This window comes from Vidua macroura, chromosome 6 (genome assembly GCF_024509145.1).
Source record: "Vidua macroura isolate BioBank_ID:100142 chromosome 6, ASM2450914v1, whole genome shotgun sequence".
Classification (NCBI taxonomy): domain Eukaryota; kingdom Metazoa; phylum Chordata; class Aves; order Passeriformes; family Viduidae; genus Vidua; species Vidua macroura.
This window is the reverse complement of record NC_071576.1, coordinates 34808705-34824046: the sequence shown is the minus strand read 5'-3', so window position 1 is coordinate 34824046 and position 15342 is coordinate 34808705. Positions and strand designations below refer to the sequence as shown.

General features: G+C 42.0%; 1 protein-coding gene across 11 annotated transcripts in view; it reads right to left on the bottom strand.

Annotated features, from left to right (window-relative positions):
• The window catches only part of PCNX1 (pecanex 1), an 89414-nt gene extending 87680 nt beyond the window's left edge, over positions 1 to 1734 (bottom strand). For all 11 annotated transcript variants that reach the window (XR_008437776.1, XR_008437777.1, XR_008437778.1 and 8 more), the window contains exon 1: positions 1468 to 1734. Coding sequence is in view for 8 of the 11 variants with exons in the window: in XM_053981614.1 (XP_053837589.1) it covers positions 1468 to 1620 (153 nt within the window). In the remaining 3 variants the exon portion in view is untranslated. The remainder of the gene's footprint in view (positions 1 to 1467) is intronic.
• Positions 1735 to 15342: the final 13608 nt, after the last annotated feature.

Sequence of the window (15342 nt, the reverse complement as noted above, 5' to 3'; positions counted from 1 at the left end):
TCCTGTGCATGCAGGACAAAGCTGTTCTTAGAGGTGTGGTCAGCTTTCTCAGCAAGGCAGTACTAATTAAATAGACTGTTCTGTCAAATCAGAAATGCAGTACTTTTATTTTAAAAATTGTAAAGCTATATTTGAAACCAAAAGGTGTCTCCTCTTCCCATATTGTGCAGAACTTTCAAAAGATACAGATTCATAGTTCTCATACAAAATATCTGCTTAGTTAAAAGTTTTATCTAGCTGTTCTCATGTAACTTCAGTTTTAAATGCAATTTGTCTCAGCCTTTTGTTTCCCTGCCAGCAGCCCAGAAGTTTTCAAACAAAAAGCGTTAGAGCTGCCTTTTTCAAGACACTGTAATATGAATTAAAAACCATAGAGGTGTAACCTCCTTTTCCACACTAGCTATTTCTTAGTATGAAGTATCTCATACTGCAACCTTACAAATTGCTTTTAAACAAAGCAAATGCCTGACCTCAGAGCTCTCAATTTCTGCAACTGCACTTGCATATGATTTTATCTCCAACATTTTATTCACTAACTACATTTTTACAAGGCAGCATCTACTTTAGGTTGTCGCAGCATCTGGCAGTCTTGCAAATGATGTTCTACCTCATCTGAACAAAACTGGTCACAACACACTATTATGATCACATCCTTCTATTGAAAAATCCAAAGTAAAATATTAGCATTTCATAAGTTAAACAGAGCTTACACAGGGAAAAAAAACTACTGGCCAACAGGAAACCGCCCCCTTTTCTTGTATCTGATCACACCTCTCCTCTACGTGCTCTCAAGTCCAAATGTCAAGAAAGTTTCTAGGTTTAAAGGTTAGTATTTTAACAGCTTTGACTGAAGCACCAGTTACGAAGATATATAGGACAGGAATTCTCACAAACCCAGTACTCTGAAATCTGGACACAAACAAAAAAGCCAGACTAACTTCTTGTCGATAACACACAATCCAGATACACTGCCAGCCAACACACCACACTACATCCAAATAAAACTTCTAGGTTATGGAACCACATCCCTCCATCAGACTCAAAAGTCAGAAACTGATACTGCTGCCAGCCAGAAACACTGGCTAAATCTGACAGCTCCTGTAGAAACTGCTTTTTACTGACCTACCAGGAGATCAGCAGCGGAAGCTGACAGGTATTTCCAATTTTGAAGGAAAGTAAACAGAAAAACGAAGGCAAAGTGCCAGCGCGTATAGCCCCGCCGCGCTCCGATAGCGCCCACCCACAGATTGCCAATAACGGGTCGATGCTCGCGAAAGGCCGCGGCCCCGATGGCGGGGTGCGGGCCCGCTCCCAGCGGAGGGGGCCCGGCCGCAGGGGCCCGGGGCCGTTCCCGGGGCCGCGCCGCGGGCAGGGGGCGCGCGCGCGGCGGCCCCTCCCGGCCCTCCCCCCCGCTCCGGGCCCCGCAAGGGCCGGCCGACCCCCGGCACAGGCCGGGTCTGCGCTCACCATGTACAGGGTGAAGGGGAAGCCGAGCAGGAAGAGCCACAGGTAGAGGTGCAGCGCGTTGACCCCCGCGCCCTGGTGCGGGTCCTGGTACCAGCCGCCGCTCAGCGCCGCCCACACGCCCTGGCGCAGGATCTGCAGCACCTGGGAGCCCATGGCGGCCCCGCTCCGCCGCGCCGGCCCCGCTCTATCCGCCCTGCGAGCCCGGGCAGAGCCGCGCACCGCCCGCGCTCCGCGACAGCCGCAACCGCCGCCGCCGCCGCCCCAGCAACGCCGCCGCCATCTTATGTCCGGGCCCGGGCCGCCCGCCCGCCCCCGCGCCGCCGACGGACCGGCGGCCCTTGCGGCAGGGGACGCGCGCCGCCGCCGCCGGGGGGGCAGCGCTGCGCCTGCGCGCGGCCTGCCCGCAGCCCCGCCCCCGCCTGCCCGGCACGGCGCCCCCTGGCGGCCCGGCTCGGCCGCGCGCGTAGGTCCCGCCCCCAGCGGCGCGCGGGGCTCCCGCCCGCTGCGGGTGCTGTGGAGCGTGGGGACGCGGCCCTCGCAAACGGGTTGTTCAGTCTGGGTAGAAAACGCTCCGAGATCATCGAGTCCAAGCTATGACCAAACACCACCGTATCAACCACACCATGGCACTACCACATCCAGTCTTTCCTTGAAGGCCTCCAGGCGTGGTGACTCCAGCACCGCCCTGGGCGCCCCATTCCAATGTCTAATCGCCCTTTCTGCGAAGAAACTCTTCCTGATGCCCAACCTGAACCTAAATGCCGCAGGCAGTGGTGTAGAGGCACTTCTGCTGGGATACCGACACTGCTCCTGACTCGGGCATGCCATCTCTAGGCTCACCTCTAAGGAGCCTGGTCCAAGGTCCTTTCCCCTTCCAACCTCCTTTCTTCCCTTCTCCCAGCGCCTGACTCCTAGCAAAGTGCTGCATCCTCTCCTTGCAGCAGGACAGGAAGAAATTTGTCCAGCATACACTTTTTTTAAGGCTCCAAACCTACAGCAAGATAACAACTTCACCATTTATTGAGCCGCCCCCACCCCCCATTTACTCTCAATACATTGTGTTACCCAACCCCTGGCATGTCTATCCCCACCACAGGATTTGTTATAGGTTGCAACACCTGAAAACCAAGAACCATTGGGGTTTACAGAGAGAAAACAACACAGCAAGCCATTGGTGCACCACGAATCTCGCACAGATTTAAATTTTGACTTCTACATTCACCTATTTTTATAGGTCATCAGTTCTCATCAAGTGCTGGCTTTTCAAGCTTTCCCCTTTGACATGCACATCCCAAAAGTCGCACGTTAATTAGAAAGGGACAGATTAGGGAGGGAGTTCAGACAGTGCTCTCAAGAAGGGTCAAGAAGAGTCCATTTCCTACAAATGCTATGGGCTCCAAAGATGATGAGGGGACTGGAGCATCTCTCAAGGAAAGGGTGAGGGTGAGCCTGTTCAGCCTTGAGAAGAGATGACTGAGAGGGGAGAGTATTGTCCATAAGTACCTGAAGGGAGAATGTCAGAGAAAAGAATCGGGTTCTTCTCTGCAGTGCCAAGCAATAGAACAAGAGGCAACAATGTACAGGAAGTTCCAGTGGAACGTGAGGAAGAACTTCTCTACTGTACAGGTCACAACACACTGGAACACACTGTCCAGAGAGGTTGCAGAGTCTCCCTGATAGGTGATATTCAAGATATGTCTGGATGCAATCCTCTGCCACGTGCTCTAGGAGGTCCCTGATTGAGCAGGGAGGTTGGACCAGATGACCCATTATAGGGGTCCCTTCCAACCTGACCCATTCTGTGACTCTGGGTCTCTGCTGCAGAAAAACTGCAGGAGTGAAATAACCCAAGCACTCAGCCATGAGTCATGATGAGCATGCATTTGGGCTGGTATTTTCAAGAGGCTGCATTAATTTCTCAGTCTCCACTGTCTCCCTGACAGTTAGTGAGCCAATGGCAGCATTTGGCTATTCTTGGAAAACCAGAAGACAGAAGTTACTGACTCAAAGCAAATGTATTTCATGTATTTTTTGTTTCCTCAGTGAGAAAGTAGGGAGAAAGGATGGACACAAAGCCTCAAACACAATGGCTTTCTCCCCAGTATAAAAAAATAAACCTTTTTAGGATAGTGCATTTTCAAATACAAAACTAGGAGCAGTATTTTACAAAAGAGCATTTTTTTCACTCTGTCAAACAGGATTGAGATATTAAAGGAAATAAAGATGGGGGAAGGGAAAAGGCCAACAGTGAAAAACTACAGAGGATTATCATGGATGAGGAGGGGGGATTCCCTTTTTCTTTATGCATTAAAGCCAAGCCTCACCAGTTATAGTACGCTCAGAAAAAAAACCCAAACTGTTTCGACTGCAATATTTGCCAAAATACCATTAAAAAACTAAAATTATAAATACAGTTGTTAAAAGATGTACTTGTTAGATTGTGTTATCCATACATATACTTTGATACTGTGATGATCAGGATTATGAAGTGTTAGTTCTTTCAGCAGCTATTGTATCAATGTTACATAAAAGCTGTTCACCTTCACAAAGGGAGGCAAGAGGGATAACATTCATTAATAACATGTCTGAAGGCTACAGTAAATGCTTTAGAAACCTTTATGCTCCTGTTTAGGAGCCTTTGATTAAATCTGGACAGATTAGCCTCAGCGTCCTAGTAATGATTCATATTAAACAGTGCCCCTGTGCAAGAAGCTGAATGTTATAGAAGATTCTAGCTGTTTCTCCAGCCCCACTCCTAGAAGTTGTTGGACCATGAGGCCAGCCATGATGTTATAAAAGCTTGGGGGATATTGTATGGGGAGGGGCAGGGGCACACAGGGGTGTGGAAGTTAAAAGCAAAAAATATACATAAGAAACAAAACATAATTAATACATGTGTATGTATATATATATATATATATTTTTTTTTTTACATCAAATACAAGTAAAATTACAGACACAACCCTGATCCAAAACAGCATAACCTATGTTCAAATGCATGATTCATCATGGGAGAATCTAGTCTGCAACCAGTAAAATAAGGAAGAGATTATCACATGCTTGAAAGAAAAATTGAGATTTCATTGTTTAGCTATTTAAATGCAGACAGACTGAAAACATTAGGACACAAGAGGGGGAAATAATATTTTTGAATCCATCCATGCCCAAAGGTTAAATTGATAACAATTCCAGTTGTAGACATACGAATAGGGAGCTAATTGTCTGCACTGTGCCTTACAGTTTTTCTTCAGGATCGGTACAGGAAAAATAGTTTGCTCTAGAAAAAAACAGAGAGTGGGCATTAAATCAAGTGATTGGAGGCCAACCAATGTGTACTATTGCAACAAGAGGAAGTTATCCAAAACAGTAATAAAACACTGAAATTTGTCACAAAAATGCTTCAACACATCGCTATTTCTAAGAATAATATTGCGGCATGCTTTGCACCATTAGATGTACATTAATCTCTCATCTTCTCATTCAGGGGAACGAGGTTCTACACTTTCCCTCCAGACATCTTTCACAGTATACCCAAAGTTATAATTTTTAAATTAATTATCAAGAGAATTACTAAGTTTTATGAGAACATAACTTATAATTAGGACAAGAAGTGAAACAGAAAATTAAGAAGAATATTTTGCCTAAATTGGACAAAACTTACTAATGTCCAGGAAAAAAGCTTATGACTTGGAAATTTTTGTTACAGTAAATCATCACTGTATAATACCAAACTGTGAACAGCTAATAACATAGTCAGCAGAAAAACAAGAAAAACACCAATTTACTCTCTTTATAGATCTAAGGGCTAGCACTTGTCTCTGTGCTGGATAAAGTATTTATTCTCAGATGAAGCCTGACAAACTAGGCCTTGGTAGCTCACTGCCAACTTTTATATATGTCTTCCTATTGATTCTTGACTTGGGATCTGTAATGAGGCAGCAGAAGCATTGCAACCCCAGTTTTTGCATCCTGCTGACACAGACTACTCTATGTGAATTGCATACAGTATCCAAAGCAACAACTTTGGCTCAAAAAAAAAAAAAAAAAAAGAAAAAGGCAAAAGTCAGTTTTGTATCTAATTGATTAGGCTAGGAGAAAAGTGCATCTACTTTTTGCTTTTCTGAAGAAACAGTAGTAAAATGTATACTTGCTACTAAGGAATTAAACCTTTGTGTAATTTTATGTCTTCACTTTTTTTCCCCCACCATTCCCTATAATTGCAACCAAGTTAGAAAATGTTTTATCTGAATTTGAAACATTGCCATAAAGAGCAGCAATGTGTTTTATTCTCTGATCTTTTATGAGAGTTAAGAAGCAAACTTATTTCCAAGGGTGCGAGAAAGCAGGAAGTCATTCTACAATCATATTTGCTAACCTAGCTTCACTGTAAGATAGCTAATTTTCTTATAAAGCCTATCAGGAAGTTGTTCTAGGTTAACTTTTAATTACAGTAGAGTGGTTTTTAGCAACTACAGGACTTAACATGTTGCCATGACATCATCAGCTGACAGTAGCCTGTCTGCTATTTGCACAGGTTTTAAACAAACTTGTAAGCATGAACCAGATCCTCTCACAGACCCCACTTCATTTCTAGAAGTCACAGCAGATTCAGCCTTGCACATTAAGAGATTGTTATGAAATTACCTCACAAAATCTAGCCTTATATATTATCCTGACTCCCAACTGGATTACAGCCTTTAGAAACAACACAAATAATAAGCTTATCCTTTAGTGTTTTAGTACAGACCAGAAAGGGATTTACTAGCAGGAAGCTCCTAGATTAGGAGACAGCCTCTCCATACTGTGTTAGCAGGCTTGCCACAAACATTGCATCCAGCAGCCCCAGCTATATAGCAGGCTACTCTCCACACCCACCTTTATTGCAGAGAGCCACACCACCAATCACATTCCCAGATCCACCTGTGCTCTCAGGATACACCCTTCCCAGCACCTTGTAGGAAAGGCCAAACTATTCCCTCTCAGTGTGGGAGGATATTGTTCTTACTGTCACAATAGAAGAAAGGAATAAAAAGGTTTAAGTTTGGTTTTGGGTTTTTTGTTTGTTTGTTTTTTTCAACTATCACTATGACTAATGCAACTCTTCAAATTACCTCAGAGTGCTCCTGAGGAGGAGATACTGGTGCTACTGGGTGGAGGAGTCTAATTACTCATCTGCAAACAGCTGAACTGTGGAGTCTACAGTCCCACTAATCCTGCCCTTGCAGTTTATTTCAGCTGCCTGCTGCACCTTTTGAGTATGTAAGCTCTGTTCCTACACTGTCTGAGCCCTTTGGTTTTCGCAAGACAAAATAAGAAGACCAAAGCAAGAGTCTTTCCGAATAAGAGCACTTACATAAGTTTCTTATTATCAGGGAGTGCTGAAAGGGGAAAACTGTTTAAAATAGATCCACACAGACAGAGAAGTCCCGTGACAGCTAATAAAAACAAATTCTTACCAACGTGTTGATAGCAGCTTTCTGTAAGTTGCCACTGGAACAATAGTATCTTCAATTCCATTCCTTTTATTTAATGTTAGAATTTGTATTTATGCATCTTTCTGCTCCACAGTTTTAACAGCTATGTAGGCCACAGTCTCCCTGTCCTAACTTCTTGTAGCTGCTTCAGCATGGTTGAAAAATCAATCAATGGCTTAATAGTCCCATTGCTGGAGGAAGAGTGGAGTTTTAACATGGATTTTCCTCCTAAAAATACTTCTGTCAGTGCTTCTTACAATAAAATTGTAAGGGCATCATGCACTTTTACATTAAAGAACCTAATTGTGTGAATGTGTCCATACAGAAATCACGAGAAGCATCCTCAATGTCCTACTGACCATGAGGTTCTCTCTGAAAAAGAAGAATTTGCTAGCATTGCTGGTACATGAATTGCCTAAAAATGCCATGGAGATGAAACATAATAAACAAGGCTAAAATTAGAATATCCAAACACTCAGCTGACAGTATTTTAGCAGCATTTATACCACATTCTTTAAAGTACAGCAGAGTGGTGCCTCACTGTAAGAGATTTCTACAAAACAATGATTCATTATGTCACTGGGATAAATTGCAATTTAAGATCTTTGCAGTTAAAACTCTCTGTCTGAAGTACAAATCTCCCATAGTATGATAATGAGCCCCCAAGAGCATCTTCTCAGTTTTGAAGGATTTTCTCTCTGTTATGGTTCCTCTTAGCCATTTTTCTAAGAAAGTTCAGCCTTTTGTATTTGTCAGCCCCTACCTAGGAAACTGTTCTGGTTTAAAGTACACTGCCAGAGGCAGAATTACAACATATATTAAATGCTTATCAATTTCAGGGTACTGAAAAGAGGCAAAAATTACAAACTCTGAGGAGGAAATATGGGCAGAATTTGTAGAATAGTTGTAAGACAACTGGCTTGTCAAGAGGGAGCTGTGGAAATCTGTGGAATAACTAGTGGCAAGGTGCAAGGTGAGAGTGTGGAAGTGAATATAAGTTACAATTTCATGTAATTGCATTTCTTACAAGGATTTGCTTGGGAAAATTAGTTGAGAGGTCCTGCAAGTCTTAGCAGTTTCCCTAGAACTTTCTTGGATTTTAAGTTCATTCTGAATAATTAGAAAAGTAACTTCATACTTCTGTCTGATTTCAACTCCTTTGCTAAGTGTGTATGCAAGACTCCTCACTGAATACAGCCTTGTCTGAAGTGGAACATGGCAGTGACTGTGTGCTTCAGTAGGAGGTGTGAAGAATAATTTTGACATTCAAGACTATTGGAAACAGTATGTAATTCATTGCCTTGAGATGGAATGTGGCCATAGTTAACAACCTGAATTTGAGCAAAGAACTGCAGAATCTCAGTTTTAAATCCCTTTTGGAAGGTAGCATCTCTAGTCATACAGTGCTTCAGTGCCAATATAGGTTGATCGCGGAAGAAACTGTGCTATTTTTTAAACAACCAAGGTTTGAATTCCCAGAGATGTTGCATGATTTATATTGGCAAGAAATCTCAGCTGCCTCACAAGGTCTGCCCATTCCTGTACTCTTCTTTCTGTTCTCTGGAGGTCTCCCAGATAATTCTGAGCAGGTCAGACCTGCTTAGTGTAGAAGAACAGATGAAATATGCCCTGAGGTGTTGTGAATACTCTTTTTTGTATTTGCTTGAATTGGCAGTGCCTGGAGGTATAGTTGACAGATTTCAGAATGTGAAAATTATTAATCGGGGGGGTGCCCCGAAACACTGCCACTTTATTGCAGAACTAAAATAACTTGTGTTCCAGTAGCCCTTTAAAGAGCTATTTAGAAAGAAAATCCATATGAGCTACCAGTAACATTTGCTACTAGACAATTGTTTCTTCTTCCCTAGGCCATGTTCTCTCTGAGCACAAGCTGAAGAAAGCCACCATCCTACAGCTGCATTACTTCATGAATTAATGTAATCAAGCATAAGTACAGCAGAATGATGGAAGCCTGAAGGAGGTGTGATGAGAAATTTCTTAGAGGAGACATACTGCCTCTAAAGAAACGGCCTTTGGCAGCCAGTTGGAGATGGCACAAGTATTCATCAAGGAAACAGCAGCAACAAAGGTCTTCTCCTTCCTCAGCTGATTGACTATGTTTGTTACAGCCATTCAATGGGCAACTGGTTTTGGCCGGCCTCCAAAAACAGCCTTTCATGTTAAACTGATGTGGGAGGGAGCTCTTAGTGCAAAAGAAACCCATAGCTATAGAGAAACACCTGCACGTTTGACTTGTCCCTCTTTGCAGCCTCTGCCTTCAGCCAGCTCTCTGCTGTAACCCAATAAAGCAATCCCTGTAACTCAGAGCACATGTACCTGTATATATGGACCCGTGTGTTCATGCACAGGTGTATTTACACCACAGGTTCTGAGACAGCATAATTTTTCATGTGAATCTTCTTTCAGCTGCATGACCTGATATTCTTCACCCTCTTCTTACATCACACTGGGTTTCACTTTTTATATTTGTCCTTGTGTCCATGAGGTCTGATATCAGAATTCTTTGCCACACAAGTAAAGCCTGATGATACTCATCATGAGCAGTGTCATGGTAGCACCAGATTGATTAGAGAACTATGTGCAGCCAAGAAAAGTGGACTTAGAAATAGATGAACTCTTTGGAACTCAAAGTTATCTGTTAAGTGGCACTGATACTAATGCATGTTGGATATATTTTTTTAATCTGGATGAAGGCAACCTGCAAAGAAGGTATCCTTAATTGCTTTGTACAGATGTTAATACTGTTACAAATAGAGTAATCTGCTCTGGCTCATGATGTAAATCATAGGCAAATCCAGCATGTAGATCTCCTGATCCATTAAACAGAGTTAGGTTTTACATAAAATCTTCACAAACTGTCACAGCTTCTGCAAAGTCAGTGGTAGACAAATGAGATTTTTCTTGGTTCAGAGAAAGGCAGTGGGACGAAAGTAAGGCCATTCTTTCCCCTATACCTATTAATCCCATAAGAGTGTTCCCTAGCTCGTATCAAGAGTAGATAATGACCAGCACAGAAGTGGTGAAGTTCACAGGTCAGGGAATTGCAGGTGGATGAATTCCAGCTCTCAGCCAGTCTAAAGAGTTTTCTACAAACATTGCTCATTGGTCCATCCCTTCTGTGGAAAAACCCACAGGATACTCTCTGAGAAGGTGCAAGCCTTTGAAGAGTTTCTTCGTGATCTTTTGCTCAGAAATGAGGGAATTTACCCATCATGGAGCAGCCCTCATGACAGATCCTTAGGAATCCACAGGCATCCAGAGATGCCTGTATTTCCCAACACCGCTTGCATGGGTGCCTTGTGCAGCTGCTGTGTTCTTCACTCCAGAACACAGTCCATATTAATAGCACTACTCTTGGTGCATTCTTTATTGGTCTGCAGCATGGAAAGATATATTCAATCCTTTGGGAAATGTTTGATGGATTAAGCAATGAAAAATTGTCAGGGAGAAAACTATTAGAAAGCAAAGGAATTAGTTGTAGGTGTAGGATGCTGATGGTAGTTGTATATTTCTGACCACATCTGCCAGGGAAACATATAACTTTCCGTTTTTCATAGGACTTTCCAGAACAGTGGTGACTGCAAAATGGTCTGGAAACACTTTTCTGGAGAAAAACAATGGAAATGATCTAACATTAAAAAGAACCCTAGAGGCAAAAAAAAAAAAAAAAAAAAAAAAAAAAAAAAAAAAAAAAAAATCAGAAGCTGCTTTGAAACAAAGGAAGGGTGGAGTAAGCAACCCTTTTGGAGAGACTTATACTCTGTTTTGTGCTCCTCACAGAACCCAGAAATGCCAGTGAAGGTTGTGTCAGAAATCTGTAAGCCATATGCCTATAGCTGTTACGTAGTGTTCTAAATGTTATAGAAATTAAGGCTGCTGTTACAGCATCCCTATTACAACCCATTACAAAATTTACAACAGTTAAAATTAGTTTTGCAGTAATTTATCTTTTTGCCATTGTTTCAGCATGTGCTGTGACATGAAAAGAGGAAGTTTTGTTACAAAAAATATTTTAACCACAAAAAGATATTTTGCAGTAGGACAAGTGTTCCAAAGATTTAATTCACTATTGAGCATTGCATAAATCATAGGAAAACTAGTTTCACTGTGTAACAAGAGAAGTAAGTACAGGTAGCTAAAGTAATTTGACTCTTGGACTGCATTTTGAATTTTTATCACAGTTAGCTTGTAGCAATGCAACTAAATGCTTTCTTGTAAATCTTTAAATGACATATAATGGAAAACAAGCAAAAAATTTTAGATTTTTTTAAAGTCAAAGCTTCAGGTGTAATTTTGAATGCTCTAGATTGAAAAACATCTTTATTCACAACAATTACTTCTACTGACATCAGGAAAACTGTGCATATCTCTGTTTTTCTTTTAATGCAGAAAGTGCCTAGGATGTGAATCTTTCAAGTAGAGAATTTAGAACTTATAATTATCCAGCTTTTCACTGGCCTCCCTTCTGTATTACTTCTTAGAACTGTCTAAACAACACATACTTTCTCAAAAATACTTTTTGTGACTGGCAGGCCTGGTAGGATCTTCTGTCAGATGCTATTCTCACTAGCTAATTTCATCTCCTGGTTCTGTGTACCTCATCATATCACAAACTTTGAGACAAGTGATTAAGTTGTCAGATTTGCTCATAAATACAACAGAGAAATTATGAGGGACTGAGTTTAATGGAGTGATGGATGAATATCAGCTCCAGGCTAGAAATGTTTAGAAGGAAGGGGACTGATGCCTCCAGAAAATGCATCAAATTCAATTAGCTAGAGTGACCTTCAAAGAAATTCAGTAGGAAGTGGCTGCACAGTCTGCATGTGTGGCCTTGTGTAGTCTTCAGGAAAAGGAGAGATTTTATTACTGAAATCTTGTCTTTTATAGTAACACCTCATCTTTTCCCCACCAATGAGATAGCAATGGCCATTGTGTTTGTGACTCATTTTTCTTTCTAACACTCTCTATACAATATAATGGATAGAAGTGAGCCGAGAATTAGTCAGTCTCTGAGTGTACAAACTTGAACACCTGTCACACTCTCTGAATCCATCAGTAGCAGAGCTGAGGAAAAAGACAGAAGTCCTAGCTGTGCATGTACAGTTACAATTTAAAAGCTTATTCAAAGCTCAAGTGAAAGTTAGTTAACCTGCCTTACCTCCTGCAGAGTTTTTAAGAAAAGGAAACAAGATTACATCCAAAATGCATGTGTTTCTTTCTTTACTCTTACATCACTCTTAGTATTTGTAATGGCAGCCCTAAAATCCACAGAAGGTTAAAAGGGATAAACTGGAGAACAGAAAAGAACTGAAATCAACCTGTTTCTGAACATAAAAGACCTTGTTTGAGGGTGAAGCTGGAGAAAAATATAATAAGAGTAATATGAAGCATGGAGCATAAAAAGGGGTCTTCCAAGGACAAAATGGGTGTTTAGGGGAGCCTGTGGACCTAAGTCTTCCAGAATACCATGTAGACCTAGATGAGCCTGGTGGTGTTATTCGTAATAAAATGAAGGTAAGGAGAGTTGATGCTTCTACTGAAGACAACTGTGATATGGTTTCTCATATATGCTAGGGAATTACTTGATACAGTTCTATTTCCAGTGCTGTACCTCTGGCAAGGCTTACTGGTTGTGGGATGTAAGCAGGGCCTGGCAAATTCCCTCCTGGATGGTGCTAACTTCACCAGATGAAGTGCTCATGAGCGGGATGACTCACACTACCGCATTTCTTCACTATTACACAACTTGCTTTTTTTCCCACAGTAAGGTTTTCTTCCACATTTTTTAAATGTGATTTTTTTTTCTTTCAGTAAAAGTTCCTGCCTTTATCATGATTTCACCCTGAAACAGGCAAGGGAATTCAGTAATGCAGCCTGGCAGGGTGTCAAAAGTACATTTTCTCAAGAGGATCAGGAAAAAGGTAATAATGGTTTGAGGAGCTGAAAAACAAATACATCCCCTGTAGACTACAATTGGTTCATCTAAGTGAACAAAAACAATGAGCTCTGAGCGCTGAGGAAACAGCGCAAGGCTCCAGCAGGGCCAAAAATAGACCGGACGAGAATCCCTCCGTTTTGTAGCGCGGAGCGGCCGGAGACGCTGCGGGGCGACGGCGGGAGGGACCGCGGGCTCCCGGCGCCCCCCGCAGGGCTCCAGGGGCTTCACCGCCACCACACCGGGCAAAATTTTAGGTCCTACCAGCAGCGGAGCAGGAAGAGTTATGGTCAAGCAACACCTACGTGCAAAAATTCTGTCATTCATACGTTAACCAATCTTATTCTTACCGGCTCTTTTAGCAGCATCATTTGAAGGGGAAATATGACACCACGAGAAAGAAGGCGGCATGTATCCCTCGTGAGTTAGTTATGTTTAATGTTATCTTTTGAAAACTGCTCAGGTACCAATTAGACTCAATGACACTGATCAGTCTGTAGTCCGGGACTGAACTGTCTAGGCTCACTCCATTAATTACGTTTCCCTTGTCCTACAAAAGCTTCAGCTGTACAGTGAACTGTACAGTGCCTTGATGGTGCACACGACCAAGCCCACTAATTAAGACCACCAATTTGAGAAAGGAAATAATGTAAAGAGATAACACAAATTAATTCTGGATTGTAAAGGCAGAGTTCTTGACATGGCTTCAACCCTGTAACATGAAATCCCTGCTCAGTGCATGTCTTTGGCTGTCTGTGGATCTGGTGCTGCCAGTACTGAGATAGCATCACAATAAAAACATGATGTGTCTCTCTGCCCACACTTAACTAAAAGATCAAAACAGACTTAAGTCTATTTTCATATAAGTATGAGGAAATCTCCTTCTAGTTGCCTCATGAAATATAAAATGGATACAGTATCATATCTGAGCTTAGTCACCAGGCATAGAGTAGACACTGTAAGGGGAAATCAAGACAGAAAATTTTCCAGTAGTAATCCATTTTTTAAAAGAGGCTCCTCTAACTAATCATGCTAAGGATTTAAACTGGGATTGTAAATAAAAGTAAACACCAGGCAAATGTCACCTATTATCTCAAGACAATGTGTCAAAAAAATTACAATGAAGACTGAGACAGAAGAGAAGGCTGGGGGATGGACATTCTTGAAGCCTTCTAGTACATAAAGGGGGCTTCAGGAGAGCTGCAGAGGGTCAATTGACAGGACAAGGGGTAATGGCTTTAAACTGACAAAGGGTATGTCTGGATTAGATATTAGGAAGAAATTCTTTAGTAGGAATTTCCTAGGAAGGTGAGGGTGATAAGACACTGGAACAGGTTGCTCAGGAAAGCTGTGGCTGCTCCATCCCTGGAAGTGTTCAGCACTTGGTCTAGTGAAAGATGTCCCTACCCTTGGGACATCTGGTCTAGTGAAAGATGTCCCTACCCTTGGGACAGGGGACAGGGGGGCTGGAACAAGGCAGGGGGTTGAAATGAGAGTATCTTTAAAGTCTCTTCCCACCCAAGCCATTATATAATTCTATGATAATTACTACTGCACTGACCTAGTTGGTCTCATTTTAGGTTGAGGTTTATTATTCTGAATAGTATGTTAACTCAGTAAATACAAATTAGGAGAAAAAATACATCAGCCCCAATCAACAAAAGGATTATGCTACTCCAAATGAAAGGTTATCTATTCTATATCCATAACTTTATAATAGCAGATTTAGCAGAGTGATGATTTGGCTATGGGGCTATGATTTGCATATGAATGTTGTTATCTAATGAATATTGTGTCTCTGTATGTTTAGAAATGAAGTTTGCATCTGTATGGTTTGAACTCAGATGCTTCATTTTTTGTGTTGTCTTTCTGAAGCTATTCAAGGATGGCTTTGGTGATCTGAAAACTGTCCCAAAGGCTTTGTTTGACAAACTTAAAACCTAAACAAAATACCTTGTTTTCCTTCTTGGTTTTGTTATTTCCAAACAAAATCTTATTTTCCCTCACAAACAAAGAGACATGGGCATAAAGCCTTGAATAGGAGACGAGGTGCTGGAGGCAGTACAGAGTGCTCTGAGTAAGTGCTGCACCATATGCTGGCCATGACACTGCAGGGTAGTCTGCTGCTGCTTTATTTTTCACATGAAGCATGAAAACAAAGATCAAGGCTATCAGCACCTATGAAGATTTCAGAAACCTGAAAAGTTTTCTGTAGCGTCTCTCCTGAACTCTGGTGAGAGCATTTGCATTGCGCTAATCACAGTTCTGCAAATAAGTTAAATATTTGTTCCACACATTTGCGAAACTGTGGCACAATGTTGCCAGTGTGGCAGCATGGTTTTGATATTCCCTTACAGGAGCAGCAACTCAACCTCTGACTAATCAAACGAGAGCTGTATGTGTGGCTTGGATTGAGGTAATACACAGTGTGCAAATGTTAAT